The 26,518-nt window shown below is 44.2% G+C and overlaps 1 protein-coding gene across 1 annotated transcript in view; it reads right to left on the bottom strand.

The window, feature by feature from the left end:
• The window catches only part of TLCD3A (TLC domain containing 3A), a 51,030-nt gene extending 31,037 nt beyond the window's left edge, over window positions 1-19,993 (bottom strand). Inside the window, exon 1 of the mRNA XM_040336779.1 lies at window positions 19,780-19,993. Coding sequence (XP_040192713.1) covers window positions 19,780-19,901 — 122 coding nt within the window. The 5' untranslated portion in view covers window positions 19,902-19,993. The remainder of the gene's footprint in view (window positions 1-19,779) is intronic.
• Window positions 19,994-26,518: the final 6,525 nt, after the last annotated feature.

Below are 26,518 nucleotides of genomic sequence, written 5' to 3'. Positions count from 1 at the left end.
AGTAAAAGCAGCCCCAAGGGTGGCGCAAGTGGAATCAAACTTCCCCTTTAAAGTGCCGTCGTACATGTTGTACTTCACCGCGTTTGAGAACGACGAGATTTAGTCTTGACAGTGTGTACGCAAAGAAAGCTTGACAAGATTCTCGACAAGCCTGACAAGAACCTCATCTAGGAAAACGATGTTTCTTTTACGACGAGTTTCTCGGTCGTGTGTATGAGGCCTTACTGCTAGAGCTGCACAATTAATCGTTAAAAAATTGTGATCTCGATTCAACCCCCCTGACGATCTCCAATGCAGAGTCTGGCAATTCTTTCATATAACAGGTGGAGAGACTTATCTGCTCACTCAGCTGTCAAAAGAATATATCCGGGCAGTCTGCCAAGTTTTTAACAAGAAACATTGTAACTAACGCTTCCTTCTTAGATCAAAGGGATAAACTTCTGTGTATGTAAAGAAAAAATGCAGGCAGTCTGCCAAGTTTTTAACAAAATGAAACATTGTAACTAATGCTTCCTTCTTAGATCAAACCTCTGTGTGTAAATGCAGGAAGTTTAACTACTTAAAGTCTAAGGCCCGGATTCAGAAAGGAGATACGACAGCGTATCTCCGGATACGCCGTCGTATCTCTGAGTGTGCGTGGTCGTAACTATGCGACTGATTCAGAGAATCAGTTACGCCTAGATTTCCCTAAGATCCGACCGTCGTAAGTGTCTTACACCGTCGTATCTTAGGCTGCATATTTACGCTGGCTGCTAGGTGGCGCTTCTGTATAGTTACGCGATGAATATGCTAATTAGGTAGATACGCCGATTCAGAAACGTATGTCCGGCCGGTGCATTTTTTACGTCGTTTACGCTAGGCTTTTTACGGCGTAAAGTTACCCCTGTTATATGAGGCGTAGCCAATGTTAAGTATGGACGTCGTTCCCGCGTGGAGTTTTGAAAATGTTACGTCGTTTGCATAAATCATTCGCGAATAGGGCTGTACATAAGTTACGTTCACGTCTAAAGCAATGACGATTTGCGGCGTAATTTCGAGCATGCGCACTGGGATTTTTTCACGAACGGCGCATGCGCCATTCGTAAAATACGTCAAATACGCAGAGTCACCATTCATTTAAATAAAACACGCCCACATCATCCCGATTGGAATTAGGCGGCCTTACGCCGGACAACATACATAACTAAGAGCACAAGTCCTTTCTGAATACGGAACTTGCGCTCTAATTTACGGCGGCGTAACGTATCTGCGATACGTTACGCCCGCCAATAGATAGACAATTCTATCTGAATCCTGGGCCTAAATCTTTTTCTGACTCTTGTTTCTTAAGTTAAAATCAATATTTTTTGTTAGAAAATTACTTGGAACCCCCAAACATTATATATATTTTATCAGAGATCCTAGGGAATAAAATGGCAATTGCTGCAATATTTTATGTCACACTGTGTTTGCCCAGTGGTCTTTCAAATGCATTTTTTTGGGAAAAAATACACTCCAATGAATTAAAAAAAACTGTAAAGTTAGCCCATTTTTTTTTTTTGTTTTAATGTGAAAGATGATGTTATGCCGCAAGAATCTAAGAATATAACTGTAGTGTTGTAGAGCAAAAACAAAACCAACAAAAACACTCTATATTTCCAACTGAGTTAACTACAAATTAAATTTGTAGTTGACTCAGTTGGGAGTGTGGAGTATTTATGTTTGTTGTTTTGATCTTGATCTATAATATATATCGATTACACCCAGGGGCGGACTAATCATTGGGGCTCTTGGGCACTGCCCGAGGGCCCCATGCCACTAGGGGGACCCATTAGGGTTGCCAGGCTCAATAAAACCAGTGACAGTATGTAAAAATCTGTGTTTTTTTTACATCTGTCCCTGATATGGTCAGAAACCGACATGCTGTTGATGTGAAAATCCTGAGATTTTAGCTGCCCTGCCTCTGCACAGCCTCCTGGCATGGTGGCTATCTGTAAGCCCTGGGGGCCCCATAATCTTCTATTGCCGGGGGGCCCCATAAGTTGTCCGTCCACCCCTGATTACACCCTCCCCTTATATATAGGGTGAGTATACTATATTTTTTTACTAGGTGGGATTCCCATTTTTTTTTCTCTTTTTGGTACTACTATGCTGTATTGTATTTTGTTCACTCTTTCTTCTTTGTCCGATGTAAAATAAAAAAAAATGCTTGAAAGAAAAAAGAGAATTATTGTTAACCGTTATGATAAACACATATATTTTCTTTCAGATACCTTCTTGAGTATGTACTTTATCCCTCTCACTAGAGGCTGGAGCCTACACCAAGATGAGAACTGAGTGATTGTTGTTTGGGTGTTCATTATACCCTGTGAGCCAATCTGCAACAAAGCCTGTTTTATTCAGGGCAATGTGATACTATCTCTTGAAAGGCCGCCCCAAAACCCACTTATATTCATTATATAAACCTTTGTTGCACCCCCCTCCACTTTAGGCAAATTTCATCTCTGCTTGAGCTCTCCATGACACCCAAATTAATCACAGCCATAGCAAAAGAAAAAGGTTTCTTGATATTACACTATAGGTGCACATGTAGTGTCAATAAACCACTTTTGAGTTTTAATAATAAGCAACCAAATTCTTCAAGTAGTGTAGGAGGTGACAGGTCTCAGAGTGATTTCAAAGACACATTAAAATAACCATCCTTTTCCTCCTTTTTCCTGCCCTCAGGGTCATCAACTGTGGGAAAGGAAGTACAATAATCATGGACAATAGAAGGCAACACAACAAAGCCATTTCTTTCGCTGTATCTGTGGGTTTGTTTGTTTTCGCACCATACTTTTTAAGTGTATTACTTTTTTACAGAGTATTTTTCATAGTATATATCTCATCTTTGTCAATGTACAATATATTCATAGATGTTTTGCTTTCTCTGAGCTCTGGAAGGTTTGCCCCAAAAAGCCAGACAGAAGGCAAATTACTAGTCACTAGTATTAAAACCAATCACATCTGATGCCAAAGTATAATGAAATGAGGCAGCGCCATGACGATAACATGAAGTGAATGTTCCACACAAATCAAAAGTGTCACTCAAATAGTCCAAAGTAAAGCGCAATCCACTCCACCAGTGATGCAATGGGTAATTCCAATAAAAATTCTTAAAGTCACACTTTGAAGATGTTTGTTCAACGTGATGCACTCCGCTGCACATCGTCTTAAAGCTATTGTAAAGTAAATTTTTTTGTTTTCTTGGGTCCCTCTTCTGTGCTCCTGGCCCCACCCTCCATTCGAGTGCCCCCACAGCAAGCAGCTTGTTATGGTTGCACCTGAGCCAAGACACAGCTCCATGTGTCCATTCAGACATGGAGCCATGGCCCGCCCCCTTTCTTTCCTCATTGACTAACTGACTTTGATTGACAGCAGCGGGAGCCAATGGCGCCACCCCCCGATCCCGCTGACCTGGACTGTGGCAATCTCCTTCTTCTGAGCCCCGGTATATCCTCGTCAGGAGTCCGGGGCTTAGAAATCCCCTGAGCTGAATGTCCAAAACGTACCTCGTTATGAGGGATGTTTGGGAGCATTCTAATTAGCCAATCAGCAGCTGCATAGTCCATCCTGTCAGCTATGAAGAAGACATGTGGATGTCAAGGGGATTTCTAAGCTCCGGGCTCCTGACGCGGCTATACCAGGGCTTAGAATGGGAGATTGCCGCATCCAAGTCAGTGGGACTGGGGGGCGAGGAGGGGGTCCTGTGTAACTTTACATTTATCAACATTAAACCTCATTTGCCACTTAGTTGCCCAATTAAACAGAGCATTGAGGTCGGCTTGTAAATTGGAGACATCCTGTAAGGACGTTATTCCACTGCATAGCTTGGTGTCATCTGCAAAGTCTGAAATAGTACATTTATAAATATATTAAAAAGTAAGGTTCCCAACACTGAACCTTGGGGTACATCTACAACAACCCTAGACCATTCAGAGTATAAATTATTAACCACTATTCTCAGAATTTGGTCTTTTCGACAGTTTTCTATCCATTTATAAAGTGATTTTTTCAAGCCTATGCATGATGTGCCTATTATCTGTGTTGAGTCTCTACTATGATAACATCTGCCCTAATTCTCAGCCCTAATATATTTTGTTCATCATCCCTCTCTGTATTTGCCATATACTGTATGCAGAATGTAGGTTGGTGTATGTCTCTGATCAGATTTGCAGCTGTTATCCTTTTTTAATCCCTTTTTAAAGGGTTCCACCAAAACGTACAGATAATAAAATGACCTTAACCACTTCCCGACGCCCGTACGACTATATACGGCCGCAGGGTGGCTCTGGGACGCCGTCTTTTTACGGCCGCCCCTTTCCTCGTTCCCCGCGCGCGCTCTCGAGCGCGCAGCGGGGAACTTCTGTGCTGGCCGTGTCCCTTGGACACAGCCAATCACAGATCGCCGTGAACGGCCAATCGGAGTGGCCGTTTGGTAGGCGATCTGTGCGGCCAATGAGAGATGATCTCATATGTAAACATATGAGATCATTTCTCATTGCCTGCTCTCACAATGACAGCGTCCTGTCAGGGAGAGAGGAGACCGATCTGTGTCTCTTGTACATAGGGACACAGATCGGTCACCTCCCCCAGTCACCCCCCTTCCCCCACAGTTAGAACACTATATAGGGAATACATTTAACCCCTTCCTCACCCCCTAGTGTTAACCCCTTCAATGCCAGTCACATTTATACAGTAATTAGTGCATATTTATAGCACTGATCGCAGTATAAATGTGAATGGTGTCAAAAGTGTCCGATGTGTCCGCCATAATGTCGCAGTCCCAATAAAAATCGCAGATCACCGTCATTACTAGTAAAAAAAAAATAATAAAAAAAAATTATTCTGTCCCCTATTTTGTAGGCACTATGGTCCAAATCCACAAAGCAGATGCGCCGACTTAACTCGAGATTTCTAATTTTACTCCGCGCGTATCTTTGCGCCCGATCCTCAAAACGAAAAATCCGGTTTTTCCGTCCTACCTAAAATAATTACTCCGGCGCATCCTCTGACGCAAATTACGCTAGTCACGCCGCTTTATTTGATAGGCAAAGATGCAAATGAGGGAGATAGGGCGATCCTCAAAATTAAGTGTGTGCGCCGTAGATTACGCCCTGTGCGCCGTAGATAACGCCCTGTACGCACCTGTTAGTTTTCTGGAGCAAAATTAGACTTTATAAAAGCAGCCCTAATTTTACACCAGCCCTGTAAAGGTCTGCTGAAGCAACACCATTGAGGAAGAGCTGCCAACACTTCTTTGCTGGACTTCATTGTGACTGCCAAAATGCCCGGGCCATTCATGATTATAACGGCACTCGCAACTTTACAGGCGCAGAGAAGGAGGAGGGCACAGAGGAGGAGGAGGAGGGCACAGGAGAGGGTATACCGCCCACGCCAAGATCTCTTTGGCATGACTGCGTCTGAGGTCTTTGGCAACTTCAGATTTAACCAGGAAGCCATCCTGGAATTAACCAGGATCCTGCAGGATGATCTGAACACCCCAACCCAACGATCCCATGCCCTGCCAGCTCACATTAAAGTTATGGCCACCCTGCATTTTCTGGCCACTGGGTCTTTTCAAAGAACATGTGGAGGTCTGGCTGGGATGGTACAGTCCTCGATGAGCAGGTGTGTGCACCAGGTTGTCCCTGCAATACTGAGACGCATGGGCAGTCAATTTGAAAAGCCCACCCAGGAGGACCAGCGAATGAAGAGCATGGCCGACTTTTATCAGATTGCCCGATTCCCACGGACAATTGACTGTACCCATGTGGCACTACAGCCCCCCCATGATACAGAGCACCTGTTCAGGAATCGCAAAAACTGGCATTCCATAAATGTGCAGGTAATCGTAGATGCCCATGGCCTCATCTGGCATGTCTATGCCAAATTTCCGGGTTCGTGCCATGACAGCTACATCTTCAGGCAGACCAACATATCACGTGAATTGGAGCAGAACGTGTATGGAGACAGCTGGCTGGTTGGTGAGTGACATGGGTGTCAGGTATGACTGTCCCCCCCCCATGATGCAGACATCACAAGGGGCACATGCATGACTAATATCCTCCTGTCTTTTCCCTTCCAGGTGACTCTGGATATGCCCTGGGACCTCACATGATGACCCCCTTCAGGAACCCCCAAACCCCAGGAGAGCAACGCTACAACGAGGCTCATATTCGCACCCGGGCAGTAGTGGAGCGCACATTTGGGCTGCTGAAGTCCCGCTTCAGATGCCTGGACAAGACTGGGGGTACACTGTTGTATTCCCCAGACTTTGTGTGCCAAATAATAGGGGCTTGTTGCATTCTTCACAACTTTGCAATGAGAAGGGGACTGGAGATTAACTTACGTGCTGACCTGACCCCCCACCCAGGCAATCCCCCCCTAGCCCACTCTACCCAGTCTACTGAGGGCACAGTAGCCAGGAGACGCCTCGCAGAAGGCATCTTTTCACAGTAAATGGCCATAAATCATGTCACAATGATATTTGTTTTCACTGCAAACGCACATGAATTATGTCACAATGATATTATTTGTTTTCACTGCAAACGCACATGAATTATGTGACAATGAGAATGTTGCTTTGCACAGTAAACGCACATGAATAATGACACATTGAGAATGTTTTTGTCTCTGGAAACGCACATGATTTATGTCACAATGAGAATGCATGAATGCACACCACTGTGGTCCCTAGCACAGACACATCACATGCACATCGAATTGGATTAGATCCAAGTACCCCCCCCTTTGGTACTTGGGAGCAGTAACGCCACGCCACGGCTCCAATTATGTCACTGTGCATTCATACACCATTCAGGAACCTAGGATCACTTCTCCCTGGTCCTGGGGATCCCTTCTCCACCAAAACTGAGGGTGACACCCTTATTTTGTCAGGAATGCCACCCCCCCACATTCACACATCATTCACACACATAAACCAAATCATAAGTACAGTATAATAAACAAAATTATAAAACCAAAAAACAAAAAAAAAAAAGTACCCCTGGTATTTAAGTCCGGCGGCGAGTGCTCCGTCTGGGCTGCCCACGGGCAGGGGCACGGGCAGGGGCACGGGCACCTGGAGGATCTTAACGGGGGGGGGAGCAGGGGAGGGAGTATCTTCATTGGGGGGGAGCAGGGGAGGGAGTATCTTCATGGGGGGGGAGCAGGGGAGGGAGTATCTTCATGGGGGGGGAGCAGGGGAGGGAGGAGCCTCCCCTGGTGTCTGACCTCCGGCTGGCCTGCCCTCCAAGGCCACTGCTATCCTGTTCAGGCAGACAGTGATGGCAGCCGTATTGGCCTGGCCAGCCCAGGTGTTGTCCTGCACAGACCGGGTGTTGTCCTGCACAGCCCGGGTGAGGGCAGTCACCTCCTGGCCCACGCCTGTTGTGGCGGTATGCAGGGACCACAAACAGGTGATGACACCCAATGAATTGGTGGCCACATCACTGAGTGACTCCCTCATTACATCCAGGCTGTGCTCCATCTTGGCCATAGTTTTTTTGATGTCACCCAGACTGCGGGTCTGCTGGGCATTGTCCCTCAGCAGACTGGCCGGCAGATGCTCAGACCCCCCCCTGGTCTCCTGGGTCGCCATCCTGCCTGCCCCTGAGGCTTGTGGCCAGGTAGGAGGGGATAGAGTGACCCTTGTGGGTTGCGGCATGTTGTGGGAGGAGTGGGAGGGGCTACCCCTGATGGTGGCCTGACTGGTGCCAGCCTCTGGGGTAGCCTCTGGGGGAGCCTCAAGGCTAGCCTCAAGGGTATCGTCAAATGTCATGAGATCAGTGGCAATAATGATTGCCCGGCCAATCTGGAGATCTTCTTCCTCCTCCCCCTCATCCTCCTCCCCCTCAGCCTCCTCATGAGGGGAGGTTTGGCCACTCCCCTCCCCTGGGGACTCCTCAGCAGCCTCCTGTCTTTGGGGTGGTGCAGCAGCCTGGCCTGATGGCCCAGCAATCTCCTGATCATCTGTGGAAGACACCAAACAATCACAGGTTTGAGGATCCACACACTTGGCACATGTTCCCTTCCCCCACCCACACATGCTAATCACCAAATAGAAAAACAAAAACCTTACCTGGCCTCACAGGAACATCAGACTGATAACCAGGCAGGCCCACCACCTGCTCTGGCTCGAAACACCGGGCCACTGCCCATTCCTCCTCAGTCAGCCGGATGGGGCATGGTCCCCCTCCTCCAGTGCCCCTCCTATGCGCAGTGAGCTTGGCCACCTTATTGCGGACCACGCTCCTCAGATCATTGATTTTTTCTTAATGCCAGCGGGGGTCCTCGTCTCCCCTCCCCCCGCCGCATTTATGTGATCTGTAATTTTTGCATATATCCTCTTCCTTTGGGCCGGGGAGGTGTTCCGGCTATCAGGCCCATGTAAATATCTTCCATATTGGATGATATACCTGGCAAGGATTTGCTTTTCAACATGGGAAAAATTCAGCTTCCTGCGTTTGGGAGCCATCACAAACACCACACAGCAACAAGAAAACAAACAGGACAAACACACAAAAATACACACACAAGCAGACAGCTACTACAAAGTCAAATACAAACACACAAAAACCAAACACAAAATCCAAGCAGAAAAAAAAATAAAAAAATTAGCAGAAACAATCAAACAAAAAATACACTTATCACAAACAAACAACAACTACTATCTACTACTCCTCCAACACTTCTCTATCACACACAACTTACCAACAAACACTGACAAACTAAGAGCAGAAGCAAATTGCTCATGGAAGGGAACACAGGGAAATACTTTTGCAAATGAAGTGTGTTTGAATGGAGCTAGTTAAGCACAGGGCGATCCTCAAACTAAGTACACTTCGCCTTTTACCTATCTCACTGATTGCGCCAAGCAAAGTTCTGCACATGCGCAGTGAGCAGCAGATTCCTGCGCGCATGCGCAGTACGGCCGGACCTTCATTTGCATGGGGTCACGGCTCATTACAATGAAGCACGCCCACTTCCTTCCCACTTGCCATAACCCCGCCTTACGCCTCCGAATTTAGGTTACGGCAGGCGCAATTTTGTGTGCAAATGCGCTGTGGATACGGCACTTACGACACCAACTTAGGGCGCCGTAACTTAAATGACATAAGTTTTTAAAAACGTATTTTGCGCCGCTGGCTGAGGATTTGGCCCTATAACTTTTGCGCAAACCAGTCGCTTATTGCGTTTTTTGTTTTTTTTTACCAAAAATATGTAGAAGAATACGTATCGGCCTAGACTGAATTTTTTTTCAAATTGGCCTATTTATTATAGAAACAAGTAAAAAATATTGTATTTTTTTTTCAAAATTGTCGTTCTTTTTTGTTTATAACGCAAAAAATAAAAACCGCAGAGGTGATGAAATACCACCAAAAGAAAGCTCTACTTGTGGGGAAAAAAGGACGTCAATTTTGTTTGGGAGCCACCTCGCACGACCGCGCAATTGTCAGTTAAAGCGACGCAGTGCCGGAAGCTGAAATTTCACCTGGGCAGGAGGGGGGTATATGTGCCCAGTAAGCAAGTGGTTAAACAGCCAGAACCCATGTAGATAACTTTGTTTACATACACTGATATACAAATATATGAAAAGATGTCAAGTGAAGACACCTTACATGTTACATAATTTGCCAAGACCACTACCACCCCTAGGGTTCCACATCATTATGTGTGATAAAGAGCTTAGTGGAAACCTATTTATATGGGGCAGGGTAAGCTCTTATGCCGTGTACAGAAGATCAGACATTCCCGAAAACAAAACCAGGATGTTGGCTCAAACTTGTCTTGCATACACAAATGTTGTTGGAAATTCCAAACGGCAAGAACGCGGTGACGTACAAGACGTACGGTGGCACTTTTAAAGGGAAATTCAATACCAGTCGGGTTAGTAGAAGTTTGGCGAGAGACGATTTGTGCTTTTCAGCCTCGTGCTTTTCAGTCCGTTACAGCGTGATGAATGTGCTATCTATATTACGAACGCTAGTTTTACCAGACCGAGCGCTTCAGTCTCGTACTTGATTCAGAGCGTGGAATTTTGTGCGTCGGAATTGTCCACACACGATCGGAATTTGAGAGAACGGATTTTGATTTTGGAAAATTTGAGAACCAGCTCTCAAATTTTTGTTGTCGAAAATTCCGACAGAAATGTCCAATGGAGCATACACACGGTCGGAATTTCCGACAACAAGCTCCCACCGAACATTTGTCATCGGAAATTCTGAGTGTGTGTACGCGGCATAAGAGCAAGCAAAGGGGAGATTGAAGGTCTGCTTAATAAACAAACAGTTACCTAGCGAACATTTGGATGAGGTACTAGCAAGTGTTGACGATAAGTCACTGGAGGTAAGGGCAAAGACGGAAGAGTCAAGGTAAAGGAAAAAAAAAAGGAGTGGGAGTTTGCTGTCAAGGGACCAGACGAAGAGTACCCAAGGCAAGCCTCTGAGACAAAAACTTTCTTGTATGAATTGCAGATATTCAGTGTAATATCAGAAATGTTGCCAATAGAAGCATCTGGCCATGTGTTCTTCCAGATTATTTATGATGGCAGAGGAGGTAAAGTTCTCCATAGTCTATATATCAATCACCACTGGCAAACCATTGGCTTAATGCCGGTGGTCTCAAGTGCTGGGGATACTCTTTCTGGCAGCATTTAAGGCTCCATTCACACTTGAATGACTTGTCATGCGACTTTGGACAAAAAGCCCACTGATTTCAAGGGAACTCATTTAAATCTATGCGACTTGAAGTCATAGCAACTTTGAAAAGTTTTCTTCAGTGCTTTGATGCAACTTTCTAGCCACACGAGTGCAGTAAAAGCTCCATGAAAGTCACACTCAAAATCTCATGACTTTGGAGTCACGCACGTGTGAACGGAGCTTAGTTGAAGGATCTGTAGTGATTTCCATGATAGCCATGTCAAGTTTAAGAGGATAGCCGGAGGGTTGTTAGAAGGAGAGACATCAGTAAGTTGTGATTTGATTTAAGTATCATGTTGCAACACAGGACATTCCCCAAAACATATGTAATAGGGTGCCTGTATGGGCATTGCAGCCATTAACGTATCACTCTGTGTCCCTTTATAAAGACCACTTCTTCAGTGTCTTGGCACTGCTCATGTGACAGGGGGTACCCAGATTCCAGTGGGAGAATATCTACTATCCGTTTAAGAAGCAGTAGAATGCCTTTTAAGGGCTGGTTTACACCACAAAAACGTACTCCAGATCCGTTCTGGATGCATTTCTGCATGCACGTTTTTAACCTGTTCCAATGGCTCCCGCTGTTCACACTGTAGCCTGTGAGACCAGAAGGAGGAGACAGAAAAGCTGAAGCCAGACACAATGCAGGATCAATGAATAACTCAAGTAAAGCCCTGTACACACCATCGGTTTGTCTGATGAAAACGGAACGATGGACCGTTTTCATCAGACAAACCGATCGTGTGTGGGCCCCATCGGTTTGTTTTCCATCGGTGAAAAAAAAAAAAAACATGTTTTAAAATGTTCCTATGGATAAAAAAACGATAGAAAAAAACGATCGTCTGTGTGGAAGTCCATCGGAGAAAAATCCACACATGCTCAGAATCAAGTCGACGCATGCATGGAAGCATTGAACTTTATTTTTCTCAGCACTTCGTAGTGTTTTACGTCACCGCGTTGGACACGGTCTGATTTTTGACTGATGGTGGGTAGGCAAGACTGATGAAAGTCAGCTTCATCGGATATCCAATGAAAAAATCCATCGGATTAGATTCCATCAGATATCCGATTGTGTGTACAGGGCTTAAGAGTTTGGGGGAGGGGGGAATAGTTAGTAGGGTATTTTTTATCTTAATTTAAAGAATGCATTAAGGTAAAAACAGCCTGGATTTTAGAATCACTTTAAAGTGGGAGTTCACCCGAAAAAAATGTTTTAACATTAGATTGAGGCTCATTTTGTCAAGGGGAATCGGGTGTTTTTTTTTAAAATCGAAGCTGTACTTACCGTTTTAGAGATAGATCTTCTCCGCCGCTTCCGGGTATGGTCTTCGGGACTGGGCGTTCCTATTTGATTGACAGGCTTCCGACAGGCTTCCGACGGTCGCATACATCGCATCACGAGTAGCCGAAAGAAGCCGAACGTCGGCGCGGCTCTATAAGGCGCCTGCGCACCGACGTTCGGCTACTTTCGGAAAATCGTGACGCGATAGATGCGACCGTCGGAAGCCTGTCAATCAAATAGGAACGCCCAGTCCCGCAGCCCATACCCGGAAGCGGCGTAGAAGATCGCTCTTGAAAACGGTAAGTACTGCTTCGATTTAAAAAAAAAAACACCTGATTCCCCTTGACAAAATAAGCCTTGATCTAATGTTAAAAATTAAGTTTTTGGGTGAACCTCCACTTTAAAGGGTTACTAAACCCTTGTGTTTGTTTGTTTTTTAAATAACAAATATGTCATAGTTGCCTCCACTGTGCAGCTTGTTTTGCACAGAATGGCCCCCGATCCTCCTATTCTGGGGTCCCTCATCTGCGCTGGTAGCTTCTCCCCACATCGGGAAACCATGTAGGAGTACCCATGCAGGTGCGCTCCGGAGTCCGGCTTATGCGTCCATAGACACAGAAAGTCAGACTTGGCCCAGCCCCTGGGTTTGATTGACAGCAGTGAGAGCCAATGGCTGCGCTGCTTTCAATCTATCCAATCAGGACACAAGAAAACATCTTGCCAACCAAATCTGCCCCTCCCCTACGTGTTACATCACAGGGTGTCGTGATTCATCAGGGGGATTCCTAAAAACTTTTTTGTTTGTTTGTTTCAGGAACATTGTTCGAGTTTATAGTTGCTAGAGGGGTCAAACTGAAGTTCGTTTTCAACCACAGTAATGCTAAAAATGGAAGGAGCCGGATGGAAAAATGTTCTCCAGCAAATGAATTTCCCGCAGTGTATGGGATTTTTCATTATGGAAATTATAATTATTACAAAATCAAATGCTGAAAACATAAGAAATTATATGTATGTTTGAATGACATTGCCAACATCCCCAGCCAGCTCTCTGGATATCAGGTAGTCATACTTACATCAAGCCAAACTATAAGTATGGAAAAAAAGCAAATTCCTGGAGTTCATCTTTAAATTATTAAATAGTAAATTGCATCACCAATCTGTGTTCAATGTATATAATTATAAGCCTGTATTCATAACTGAACATTAAAGTCTACATAATAAATCAGAGATCCCAGCAAGGTAAAATGAGAAATGACTCCCAATATTGTTACATTGAGAAATGACTCCCAATAACGTTACATTGAAAAATGACTCCTGATATCGTTACATTAAAAAAATGACTCCCAATATGACTCCCGATATGATTACATGGAAAAATGACTCCCGATATTGTTACATTGAAAAATGACTCCCGATATGATTACATGGAAAAATGACTCCCGATATGATTACATGGAAAAATGACTCCCGATATTGTTACAATGAGAAATGACTCCCAATATTGTTACATTGAGAAATGACTCCCAATAACGTTACATTGAAAAATGACTCCCGATATTGTTACATTGAGAAATGATTCCCGATATGATTACATGGAAAAATGACAAATACGGTGTGACAGAAAGTATTGCAACGACCGCCATTTTATTCTCTAGGGTGTTAAAATAAAAATATATATATATATATAATGTTTGGGGGTTCTAATTAAAAGGAAGGAGATGGCAGTGAAAAAACACATTAGAACTGCTGTTTTTTGCTACTTGTAATGTAACCTGTAATGCCAACGGCCACCACAAGATCTGCAGGCCTCAGCTTCCTTCTGTGAAGGCCGCAAAGCTGCGGCCTCAATTACCGGCTGGCCCGCACCGGCCAGTAATTGAGTCCGTGGCTTTGCGGCCTTCTGCAGGCCTCAGCTTCCTTCTGTGAAGGCCGCAAAGCCGCGGCCTCAATTATCGGCGGTAATTGAGGCCGCAGCTTTGCGGCCTTCTGCAGCCCTAAGCTTCCCCAGGCACCAGGTCACATTTTCTTGTTGTAATTGCGACCTGGGGCTCGGATTTTGTCGAGGCCTGCGTTACATTGAAAAATGACTCCTGATATTGTTACATTGAAAAATTACTCCCGATATCGTTAAATTGAGAAATTACTCCCGATATTGTTACATTCAATATTGTTACACTGTGACATCAAAATGTCTTTGATCCCACTGACAGTCCAGAGGAGAGAAGTAGTAGTAGCATGGGAACATTTCCAAAGTCAGCATTTCTAGCCATCTCTCGCTATGTTTACAAACCAGTAAGCACACAGGAACAATGTTTGAGTACAAGATTGACATAACTGTGAGGAGCTCTGTATGGTCTCTCCACAACACAGCAATCTGGACTTGTCTACCAGAGACATATGTGTGTGGGGGATACCCGACTGTTATTAGATTTCCAGATCTACAATATGATGAAATGAGAATAACAATTGTTGGGCTCTATAAACACTATCAAACTGGCTCCTGTGACCACAGAGAAATGCATAGCCATGCTTCAAAATGCAGCATGCAGACCACTGATGGACACTTTGCTCTTCTTGCTTGCAACCTCAACTTTAAAGGAAATCTGTACTGAGAGAAATCCATGTGCTGGTTGTAGAGAGTTCATTCTATGTTAATGCTTGTCACTGTGTGTTCCTGGGAGGTCACTGATATGAAACAAACACCCTGATTAGAATTCCAGGTCAGTAATCAGCCAAGCAACACGAATTTTCAACAATGGCTGCTTCTATATTTCTCATACAAAAGGTCTCCCTTAAAAATAAACCGTAATCAGGTGACAGTGTATCCCTATATACAGTGATGAAAATAAGTATTTGAACACCCTGCTATTTTGCAAGTTCTCCCACTTGGAAATCATGGAGGGGTCTGAAATTGTTATCGTAGGTGCATGTCCACTGTGAGAGACATAATCAATGTCTGAAGTTCGCCAATGAACATCTGAATGATTCAGAGGAGAACTGGGTGAAGGTTTTGTGGTCAGAAGAGACCAAAATCAAGCTCTTTGGCATCAATTCAACTCGCTGTGTTTGGAGGAGGAGGACAGCTGCCTATGACCCCAAGAACATCATCCCCACTGTCAAACATGGAGGCAGAAACATTATGCTTTGGAGGAGTTTTTCTGCTGAAAGGGGACATGACAACTTTACCGCATCAAAGGGACGATGGACAGGGCCATGTACCGTCAAATCTTGGGTTAGAACCTCCTTCCCTCAGCCCCAGCATTGAAAATGGGTTGTGGATGGGTATTCCAGCATGACAAAGACCCAACACAGACAGCCAAGGCAACAAAGGAGTGGCTCAAACAGAAGCAAATTAAGGTCCCGGAGTGTCCTAGCCACTCCCCAGACCATAATCTCATAGAAAATATGTGGCAGGAGCTGAAGGTTCGAGTTACCAAACATCAGCCTCAAAATCTTAATTACTTGGAGAGGATCTGCAAAGAGCAGTGGGACAAAATCTTGCGTCGTCCTATTAGAACGGTTCTATTGAATAGAATGGGAAGCGACTTGTAAGGCGGCTGAGTCGCCTGACGAGTCGCCCCAGTGTGAACCGGCTCTTACGCGTAACATGTAGAGCGAATCCTCTTTTGCACTTGGACTCACACCGTGGTTCAACCACTTCATATCCATATTTCTATCCGGCAATTATCTTTGGAAACTGTACCATTATCTTTATTGGGTCTAGTAATATGTTTGTATACTGTTGGAAATGTGATTGAAACCTGTGTCTGGAAAATTTAAAAATGTACATATATTTATATGTATAACCATTTTAATAATTTCTTATAATAAAATGTATTTATTTTTTTACATTATCTACCTGTGTGCCTTCAAAGTCCATCTTTCTTAGTCTTTAGATAGTCCATACACATTATCGGGACGCTGGCAAACTGTTATTGCTGTATCCACAGTGTCACCCTGTGAGGATACACGTTAAACTCAACCTTTTCAAACAACTAAAATAAAAGTCTGACCTCTGTGATTGCCAACAAGGATTTTGCCACCAAGTACTAAGTCATGTTTTGCGAAGGGGCCAAATACTACTTTCACTCATTAAAATGCAAATCAATTTATAAGGTTTTTGAAATGCATTTTTCTGGATTTCTTTGTTGTTATTCTCACTGTTAAAATAAACCTATAGACTGATCATTTGTTGTCAGTGGACAAATATAAAAAATCAGCAGGGGTTCAAATACTTTTTTCCCCTCAGTATATATATATATATATATATATATATATATATATATATATATATATATATATATATATATATATATATATATATATATATATATATATATATATATATATATATATATATATATATATATACACACACACACACACAGAGGATGTAAGGGGTAGAGAATAGGAAGGTGCTTTTAGTGTATCAGATGCTGGTAGTGCTGTATGTATACAGTGGTCACTTAAGTACCTTAATCTGATAGAACTCCATAAGTAGTGTGTATAGAGGGAATTAAACACTGCCTGGATGCCACAGAACTCCTTTCTATCATCTACCCCTTACATCCCCTGTATAATATTGTCTGCATGTGATAGAGCTTCCTTCTTAGCATGTACCTCCTATATAGGAGATGCATGATAGGAAGGTGATCCATTGGAATCTAGTTATACAATGTTCTATATCAGGGGCGGACTGATCATTTGGGCAATCAGGCACTGCCCGAGGGCCCGGGCCGGCTCAGTCCGCCCCTGGAGGTGCCCGCAGCAGCGCAGCTTATCATACACAGAATAAAAAAACTGTACCCCCGAGGAAGCAGTCCTATCGAACTATTAAATCCTGCCTGGTTGATGTGGCTGTATGAGAGGCTCGGAGGTGTGAGCTGGCTGGGATGGATGGATCATCAGAGCCGTGAGCCATACGTTATGTTCAGTGACAGGCGCTCTGGCCACCTCTTCCCCTGGGGAATTCAGCGGAGGGGTCGGGGCCATAAGTCACTGCCGCGGGGGACCGTCTGTGAAGGAGCTGGAGGCAGAGTGTACTGCACACAAAGCGAAGCGGACTGAGTCAACTTGGACTTTCCCAACAGCAACCACACTGACCTGCCTTGTGTGCATCAGCAGGTCAGTGTGATAATGAAAGCACTGCCGTTACTGTGTCTGTGTTGTTATAAGAGCCATGCTGAGTGTTACTTCCTGAAGTTCCTTCCTTCTTGCCCTGTGCTGTGTGCCTATTTACCAGGTGGCAGGTCAGGTGCTATTTACTAGTGCACACTGATATCTGGTACACTGAATGCCACTCAGTGTATAGATATCAGTGTTATATATAGGGAATAACACTTAGCCCTGGTTCACATTGGAGCAATTTGCCATGCGATTAGACATGTCAAATCATATGGCAATGGCACTACCCGAATCGGTGCGATGCCCCATTTGTGGCGCCACACCGATTCCCAAAAGTAGTTTCTGTACAACTTTTGGCGACTTCTGGGTGCGATTTCCATAGACATCTGTGCAGCAACCCACAGAGATGTCTCTGAAATTGCTGTCAAACTCGCACTAACATGCAGGTATGAAATGTTCTCTATACATACAGGAGATATTATGGGAAGGTGATGTATCGGATCGTAGTAGTATATAATGATCTCTATACATACAGGAGAGATCCTAGTAGTATATAATGATCTCTATACATACAGGAGATATTATGGGAAGGTGATGTATCAGATCCTAGTAGTATATAATGATCTCTATACATACAGGAGATATTATGGGAAGGTGATGTATCAGATCCTAGTAGTATATAATGATCTCTATACATACAGGAGATATTATGGGAAGGTGATGTATCAGATCCTTGTAGTATATAATGATCTCTATACATACAGGAGATATTATGGGAAGGTGATGTATCGGATCGTAGTAGTATATAATGTTCTATCTATACATACAGGAGATATGATGGGAAGGTGATGTATCGGATCCTAGTAGTATATAATGATCTCTATACATACAGGAGATATTATGGGAAGGTGATGTATCGGATCCTAGTAGTATATAATGATCTCTATACATACAGGAGATATTATGGGAAGGTGATGTATCAGATCCTAGTAGTATATAATGATCTCTATACATACAGGAGATATTATGGGAAGGTGATGTATCAGATCCTTGTAGTATATAATGATCTCTATACATACAGGAGATATTATGGGAAGGTGATGTATCGGATCGTAGTAGTATATAATGTTCTATCTATACATACAGGAGATATGATGGGAAGGTGATGTATCGGATCCTAGTAGTATATAATGATCTCTATACATACAGGAGATATTATGGGAAGGTGATGTATCAGATCCTAGTAGTATATAACGTTCTATCTATACATACAGGAGATATTATGGGAAGGTGATGTATCGGATCCTAGTAGTATATAATGATCTCTATACATACAGGAGATATTATGGGAAGGTGATGTATCAGATCCTAGTAGTATATAATGATCTCTATACATACAGGAGATATTATGGGAAGGTGATGTATCAGATCCTAGTAGTATATAATGATCTCTATACATACAGGAGATATTATGGGAAGGTGATGTATCGGATCCTAGTAGTATATAATGTTCTATCTATACATACAGGAGATATTATGGGAAGGTGATGTATCAGATCCTAGTAGTATATAATGATCTCTATACATACAGGAGATATTAGGGGGTAGATGATATATCAGATCCTAGTAGTATATAATGATCTCTATACATACAGGAGATATTATGGGAAGGTGATGTATCAGATCCTAGTAGTATCAAATGTTCTATCTATACATACAGGAGATATGATGGGAAGGTGATGTATCGGATCCTAGTAGTATATAATGTTCTATCTATACATACAGGAGATATTATGGGAAGGTGATGTATCAGATCCTAGTAGTATCAAATGTTCTATCTATACATACAGGAGATATGATGGGAAGGTGATGTATCGGATCGTAGTAGTATATAATGTTCTATCTATACATACAGGAGATATTATGGGAAGGTGATGTATCAGATCCTTGTAGTATATAACGGTCTCTATACATACAGGAGATATGATAGGAGGAGGATATATCAGATCCTAGTAGTATATAATGTTCTCTATACATACAGGAGATATTAGGGGGTAGATGATAGGAGGAGGATATATCAGATCCTAGTAGTATATAATGTTCTATCTATACATACAGGAGATATTAGGGGGTAGATGATATATCAGATCCTAGTAGTATATAATGTTCTCTATACATACAGGAGATATTAGGTGGTAGATGATATATCAGATCCTAGTAGTATATAATGTTCTATCTATACATACAGGGGATATTAGGTGGTAGATGATATATCAGATCCTAGTAGTATATAATGTTATCTATACATACAGGAGATATTAGGGGGTAGATGATAGGAGGAGGATATATCAGATCCTAGTAGTATATAATGTTCTATCTATACATACAGGGGATATTAGGTGGTAGATGATATATCAGATCCTAGTAGTATATAATGTTATCTATACATACAGGAGATATTAGGGGGTAGATGATAGGAGGAGGATGTATCAGATCCTGAATGATAGGTCGGTGCTGTGCCTATAACTCAGTAGACAAGTTGTGTGTATGAGAGGAGTGTGATGGGGTGCCCTCCATCCCTGTCCCCCTGTGGTATGTACAGTCCAAGCTCCAGATGTTGTCAGGGAGGAGGAGACAGATGCAATCTCTTACCTGGCGCTGATGAGCGAGCAGTCCGCCTCCGACCATGCAGGCAGGGCCAGGCGGGCAAAGCGGCTACACAGTAGGTAGAGCCCCGGGAAGAAGAGACATCCGGCAGCCAATACATGCAACATCGTGCCCGCTAACGATCCGGCCGGTGCCCAAGTCCGGGAGCAGCCTGCCAACACCGCAGCCCGCCCACCCTGACGTCAGGGACCCTCTAATCCAGCCCACCGCCGCCGCAGCAATGATACGGCCACGCCTACCGCCTGTCAATCTCGGCTCACTCGTCCGGCCACGCCTACTGGATGGGGTGCCCGGTGTTATAACACCGGCGGATGCAGAATGGTGATCGCAGCCGGTCCATGTATTGTGGGCTGAGTACAAGTCACATCTGCTCTATTCAGGGTCACAGCACACAGTGTATGTGCCAGAGCATTATATGGATTTTCACACCCATCTAAAGCTAGAAGGGTACACTGGGCATGTGATTTCCCATCTTGTTATCAGTCAGGTGACATTTTCAGCTGTTATTGCTAAATAAAACAAAATCATGACAAATAGTCATCAGTATTGGCAATCTATAGGTTATGGTATGTGCAGGTTACTGCAACTCATGAGACATGCATTGATACACATTGTCATGCTATTCAGAGAGCCATAGATTTTGTTTCCTGGGTGGGGGGTATGGGACCCAGAGAAAATAAATAGGCTATGCCATGGCAGATTACAGATGAGGCAAAAGTGTGCAGACAGCAGGAAAGGCTTAAATAAATGCATAGTGCACAAGGGTCAGAAGTGTGTAATGCACAGGGGGCAAGAGTGTAATATACAGAGAGTAGGGGGGCAAGATTGTGTAATACAGAGAGTAGGGGTCATGAGTGTGTAAGATACAGAGTACAGGGGTCAGGACAGTGGCGGAACTACCGCCATAGCGACCCACGCGGGCGCTATGGGGCCCGCAGCCGAGTGGGGCCCGGTGAGGAATGTAAATTCACTGTTAAAGCGGATGTGCCATGGGAACAAAATATTAAAAGTCAGCAGCTACAAATACTGCAGCTGCTGACTTTTAATATTAGGACACTTACCTGTCCTGGAGTCCAGCGCCGATCGCAGCAGAGCACGAGCGATCGCTCGTCACTCTGCTGCTCCCCCCGCCATCCACGCTCAGGGAACCAGGAAGTGAAGCGCTGCGGCTTCACTGCCCGGTTCCCTACGGCGCATGCGCGAGTCGCGCTGCGCCCGCCGATTGGCTCACACGCTGTGTGCTGGGAGCCGAGTGTTCCCAGCACACAACGGGCGACAGACGGGATGTGACGGAATGCCCGTCTTTCGCCCGTATCGTGTGGCCGGAAGTGGGTGCAAATACCTGTCTTTAGACAGGTGTCTGCACCCCCCTCCCCCCTGAAAGGTGTCAAATGTGACACCGGAGGGGGGGAGGGTTCCGATCAGCGGGACTCCACTTTAGGGTGGAGGACCGCTTTAAGCCTCCTGGGCCCCGCGAGTCCGGCCATGTCCAGACACACGCAGGAGCAGAGTGGGCGGGGCAGAACGCTTGAGCGTGCCTGTGAAGGGACATTGTTTTCGGCACATGAGGAGGATCTGGAGTCTGGACAGGAGGTAGGAAGGGAGTGGGAGACTGTCATCTGTTTTGCTTTTTTTGTGAAGAAAATGTTTGCCATATTTTTTCATTAGGATAATTTCAGCACAAAGAAAGGGGGAGCAATGCCAGCTTCAAAGGTACAGATGTTCCTAAGACCTTAAAAATAAACTTGATCAAACCACCATTAGGGCCACTGTTCATCATTGCTGTCTTATTTCTCCTCTATTTGTCTTGTATTTACACATAAGTTTAATCAGAACAGAAATTGTTTAGAAGGCATGGAGGTCAGTCATACTTGCCAACTGTCCCGTTTTTAACGGGACAGTCCCGTCAAATAGGACCTAGTCCCGGCTATTTAGCCTGCCGGGACTTGTCCCGGCTAGTGGGGAAGGCAGGTGCCGCATCTGAACTCGTGATCACGTTCATTGCCCCCTACCTCTGCCGCCCACTGACCCGCTCGCAGCACTGTCCACATCCCCCGCACGGCGCCCGCTGTATCCGTACCAGGACTAACCTCCTCCCCATGTGCCCGCCCACAACCCCTTGTGCCGCCAATCTGTGCCTGGAAAGGGGTGTGGGCGGGAGATTTCAAAGCAGCCAGACCAGTGACACGATCTGATGTCGCTGCACACAGTCTCCTCCAGCCTCCTCTGTGCCCCAGCAGCAGTCAGTGAGGCCTGGAGGATAAGGACGATCTGCCAGGGAGCTGCTGGAAGAAGCAGCAGAGGAGAGCACCTCCCGGATCAATAAGGTACTTGGCACCATACACGGACACAGATGGACCTATCTTTAGATACAGACAGGGCTAGGGATCTCACAGCCACTCCCTCTCTCTGTCAGCACCCCTCTTTGTCCACTATGACACTATCCTCTCTCTCTGCCTCATCCCTCTCTGTCTGCGTCAGGGAGTAAAGGGGTCAGGAGTGTGTAATATACAGAGTACAGGGGGTCAGGCGTGTGTAATATACAGAGTACAGGGGGTCAGGCGTGTGTAATATACAGAGTACAGGGGGTCAGGCGTGTGTAATATACAGAGTACAGGGGGTCAGGCGTGTGTAATATACAGAGTACAGGGGTCAGGAGTATGTAATATACAGAGTGGAGGGGTAAGGCGTGTGTAATATATAGAGTAAAGGGGTCAGGCATGTGTAATATACAGAGTACAGGGGTCAGGCGTGTGTAATACAGAGAGTAAGAGAGAAAGGGTTCAATGCATCTTACATTAAAGTGAGAAGCCGGGGGTGTTGACTTCTTACCTCTTCTCCCATGCAGCCAGCGAGTTGAAAAGCGGGGTGAGGGGCCAAAAATTACTAAGTAATTTGGGGGGCCCCCCTGCAGCTTTGCAGGGCCCTAAGTGGCTTGCATAGTGAGCCTATAGGGTGGATCGGCCCTGACCATACGTCTATTTTCAGCGGATTTTATTGGATTCCCCAGCAAGTTTCTGCTGACATCCGCCGCCCCATAGAGAACAATGGGTGATCCGATACGGTCCGCCAGAAAAACTGACAGACGGACCCAATCAATCCACTGGTGTGAAAGGGGCATATGTTCAAAAGTTTTCCTTTTCTGAGTGGTTTTGAAATCCCCTTTAAGAACTTATGCCCGGTTCACACATGCGGACCGTTTGTCCGTTTTCCATCAATTCTGTTGACGGATGAAAAACTGACAAATTGAAGAAAAAAGCAGATCAGACGTAAAATGGATGTAATCTGACAAATGGTTAATTTTTGCATGAAAGAATGGCTCCGGGACTCAAGTGGTTAAAGTGGAGGTTCACCCGAAAATTAAATTTTTAACATTAGATTGATGCTCGTTTTGTCAAGGGGAATCGGGTGTTTTTTTTCAAATCGAAGTAGTACTTACCGTTTTAGAGAGCGATCTTCTCCGCCGCTTCCGGGTATGGGCTGCGGGACTGGGCGTTCCTATTTGATTGACAGTCTTCCGACGGTCCCATACATCGCGTCACGATTTTCCGAAAGTAGCCGAACGTCGGTGCGCAGGCGCCGTATAGAGCCGCACAAACGTTCGGCTTCTTTCGGCTACTCGTGACGCGATGTATGCGACCATCGGAAGCCTGTCAATCAAATAAGAACGCCCAGTGCCGAAGACCATACCCGGAAGCGGCGGAGAAGATCGCTCTCTAAAACGGTAAGTACTGCTTCGTCTTAAAAAAAACTAGCCGATTCCCCTAGACAAAATGAGCCTCAATCTAATGTTAAAAATGTTTTTTCGCTTTAAGGACTATAGATGGAGGATGTAAAAATCTGATGTAAAAACGGACGATAAACGGATGACAAACTGATATAAACGTCATCAGTTTTTTCCTTTGAAAAAAGTGAGTGAACTGATGAAACAAACCAATACGCATGTGTTAAAGGGACCTAAGACATTGAGGTCTTCAGTGTGGTCTGTTTAAGTTCTGAAAGCGGGGTTCCAACCACAATATGCATTTTTTAAATGTCCTTTCATCCTGCGTTTTTATAATATAAATTCGGTTACTTACTATTTTACAATCCGCCGCCGCTCTGCATAGTTATTCAAAAAAGATAGTTTATAAAACTATTGACATGTGCAGACTGGAATATTTTGTTTCGTTTTTTCATTTTCGTTTGGAAAATACATTTATTTAGTTACTCCCGAAAATCGTTTTGATTTATTTCGTTTTTCGTTGGGGAATAGCTTTCGTCCGAAAATCCAATAATACTTGGTTTCTGCCGAATGGCCAAAAGAATATTCGCCGGAACGTCGAATCTTTGTTTGTTCCTGTCTAATGGTCAAAAAAATATTCGACGAAATGTACGCCGAATCGTACATTTCTGTTCGAATATTCCGCCTACAAGAATTCGAATGTTGTATGACTAGTAATAATGTCGAATCTATTTTTTCATAAATCGAAATCTATTCTCTGTAATGTCGAATCTATTATTTCTATAGTGTCGAATCTTTTCTCTATAGTGTCGAATCTTTTCCCTATAATGTCGAATCTCTCAATATCGAATTTTTACCGCAACGAAAACGAAAATAAAGCATTTTTTATGTCGGATCTTTCGGTTTTCACTTCTTGCACTTTCGTTATCGTTTGTTAAAACGATAACGAAAAAAACTGATTTTCGGACGAAAATGCATTCTAACGAAAACGAATGCACATGTCTAAAAACTATGTCCACACCGTTGTCATTTTGCTTGTGGGCATTGTGAAGTACTTACTTCCTGGAAGTCTTGGATGGGGAGTGATAATTGAGTAGCGCACTGCATCCTGGGAAATGATGACACACATTTCCCAGGAGCATTAGAGGGAGATGATGACAGAATCCTAGGCGATTCCAAAGGCAGATTTTGTGGGACTGCATAGCAACAGGCATTTCCAGATGAGTAAAACATTTTTTTTTTGTTCTTTTTTAGGTCTAATGTGCACAATAATGAAAAATAATTTTGGGGATGGAAACTCCACTTTAAAGGGCATTTCAAAACCACTCAGGAAAGGAAAACATTTGAACTAAGAATGATAACTCTAGTTGACGCAAAAGATAAGGGCCTGAATTTAGATATGGATTTTGTTACTCATTATCCAACAGTTATATGACCCCCTTTGGGCCTGTTACTCCCCCACCCCAGTCTATAGCTTTCTCTGTCTGATCCCACTAACTATCCTAGTTTAATTATCAATGCTGTATACCAGTGGTCTCCAAACCACTTTGCTCACATTTATCTGGCCCTTGGAGCATTATTCCTCCCACTGACACCAACAATAGGGCATAATACCTGGTGTGATACCAACAACGGGGTACTATTTTTATCACTGGCACCAATAATTGGGCACTATTGTTTCCACTTATATCAATTATGGCGCACTATTCCTCCCACTGATACCAATGATTGTGGCACTATTCCTCCTACTGACATGAACAATGAAGCACTATTCCTCCCACTGACACAAACGATGGGACATAATTCCTGGTGGTGACACCAACAATGGGGTACTATTTCTCCCACTGACACCAACAATGAGGCACTATTCCTTCGACTAATGTTAATTATGGCGCACTATTCCCCCTATTGATATAAATGATGGGGTACCATTTCTCCTACTGACACCAATAATGGGACACTATTCCCTCTACTGATACAAAAAATGGGACACTATTCCTCCCACAAATACCAAAAATGGGGTGCTATTTTTCCCACTGACACCAACGATGGGGTGCTATTCCTCCCCCTAATATTATAATACTGTTTACTGCCACTGGCGCTAGGAAAATTTCCACTCAGTCCGGCCTCCCTGAAGTCTGAAGGACAGTAAACCAGCCCTTTGTTTAGAAAGTTTGGAGACCCTTGCTGTATACATTTGTGTGTGCTTTTTTTTACCTTCAGAGATTGTCTTACTTCAGCATTCTGCTAAAACGTTGTATATCAGAGCCGGTTCACACAGGGGCAACCTGGGATCCGACTTGAAGTCACCCCAAGTCGCGCTGTTGAGAAAATGAATGGAAGTGAATGGAGCCGTCTTAATGTACACTACTGAAGTCGCTCCGACTTCAGAAAAGGTTCCTCTATTACTTCAATCCGACTTCTAAGCGACTTGTACCCATTGATTTCAATGGAAGTCGCCTCCAAGTCGAATCACTGTCTTAACTGAAGCAACAATACGGGAAGAGAAAATTGTTTTCTCAGGCAAACTCCTCCCTCCTACAGAGCTGATTGTTGTTTGATTGGCCACTGGAAAGTCGCCTGTCCTGTCACCAATATCATCTGTCAAACTTCAATAATTTGTCCATTAAGCCACCTGCTTGAGTACAGTTTTTGAAAATATAGTAAAATTACCTTAAAAACAATATTTAATAATTATTTGTATATTACTTAACCCCTTGCCACCTAGGCCAATTCTGACAATCCTCGCCTACATGTAATAATCATAATTTGTTTACTGGAAAATTACTCAGAACCCCCAAACTTTATATATATTGTTTTAGCAGACACCCTAGGTCAGGAATGTCCAAAGTTCGACCCGAGGGCCGAATGCGGCCCTTGTTCCGGTTAAATGTGGCCCCCCTGGTAATTTGGATATATACAGGGCTTTTTTTCAGGGGGAACTTGGGGGAACTCAGTTCCACCACCTTTGGCTCAGATCCTTTGGTGCCTGCTCACCAC

The sequence above is a fragment of the Rana temporaria genome, chromosome 2 (assembly GCF_905171775.1).
Source record: "Rana temporaria chromosome 2, aRanTem1.1, whole genome shotgun sequence".
Lineage (NCBI taxonomy): Eukaryota > Metazoa > Chordata > Amphibia > Anura > Ranidae > Rana > Rana temporaria.
Note: the sequence above shows the minus strand (reverse complement) of the source record. Positions and strands in the feature narration are given on the sequence as shown.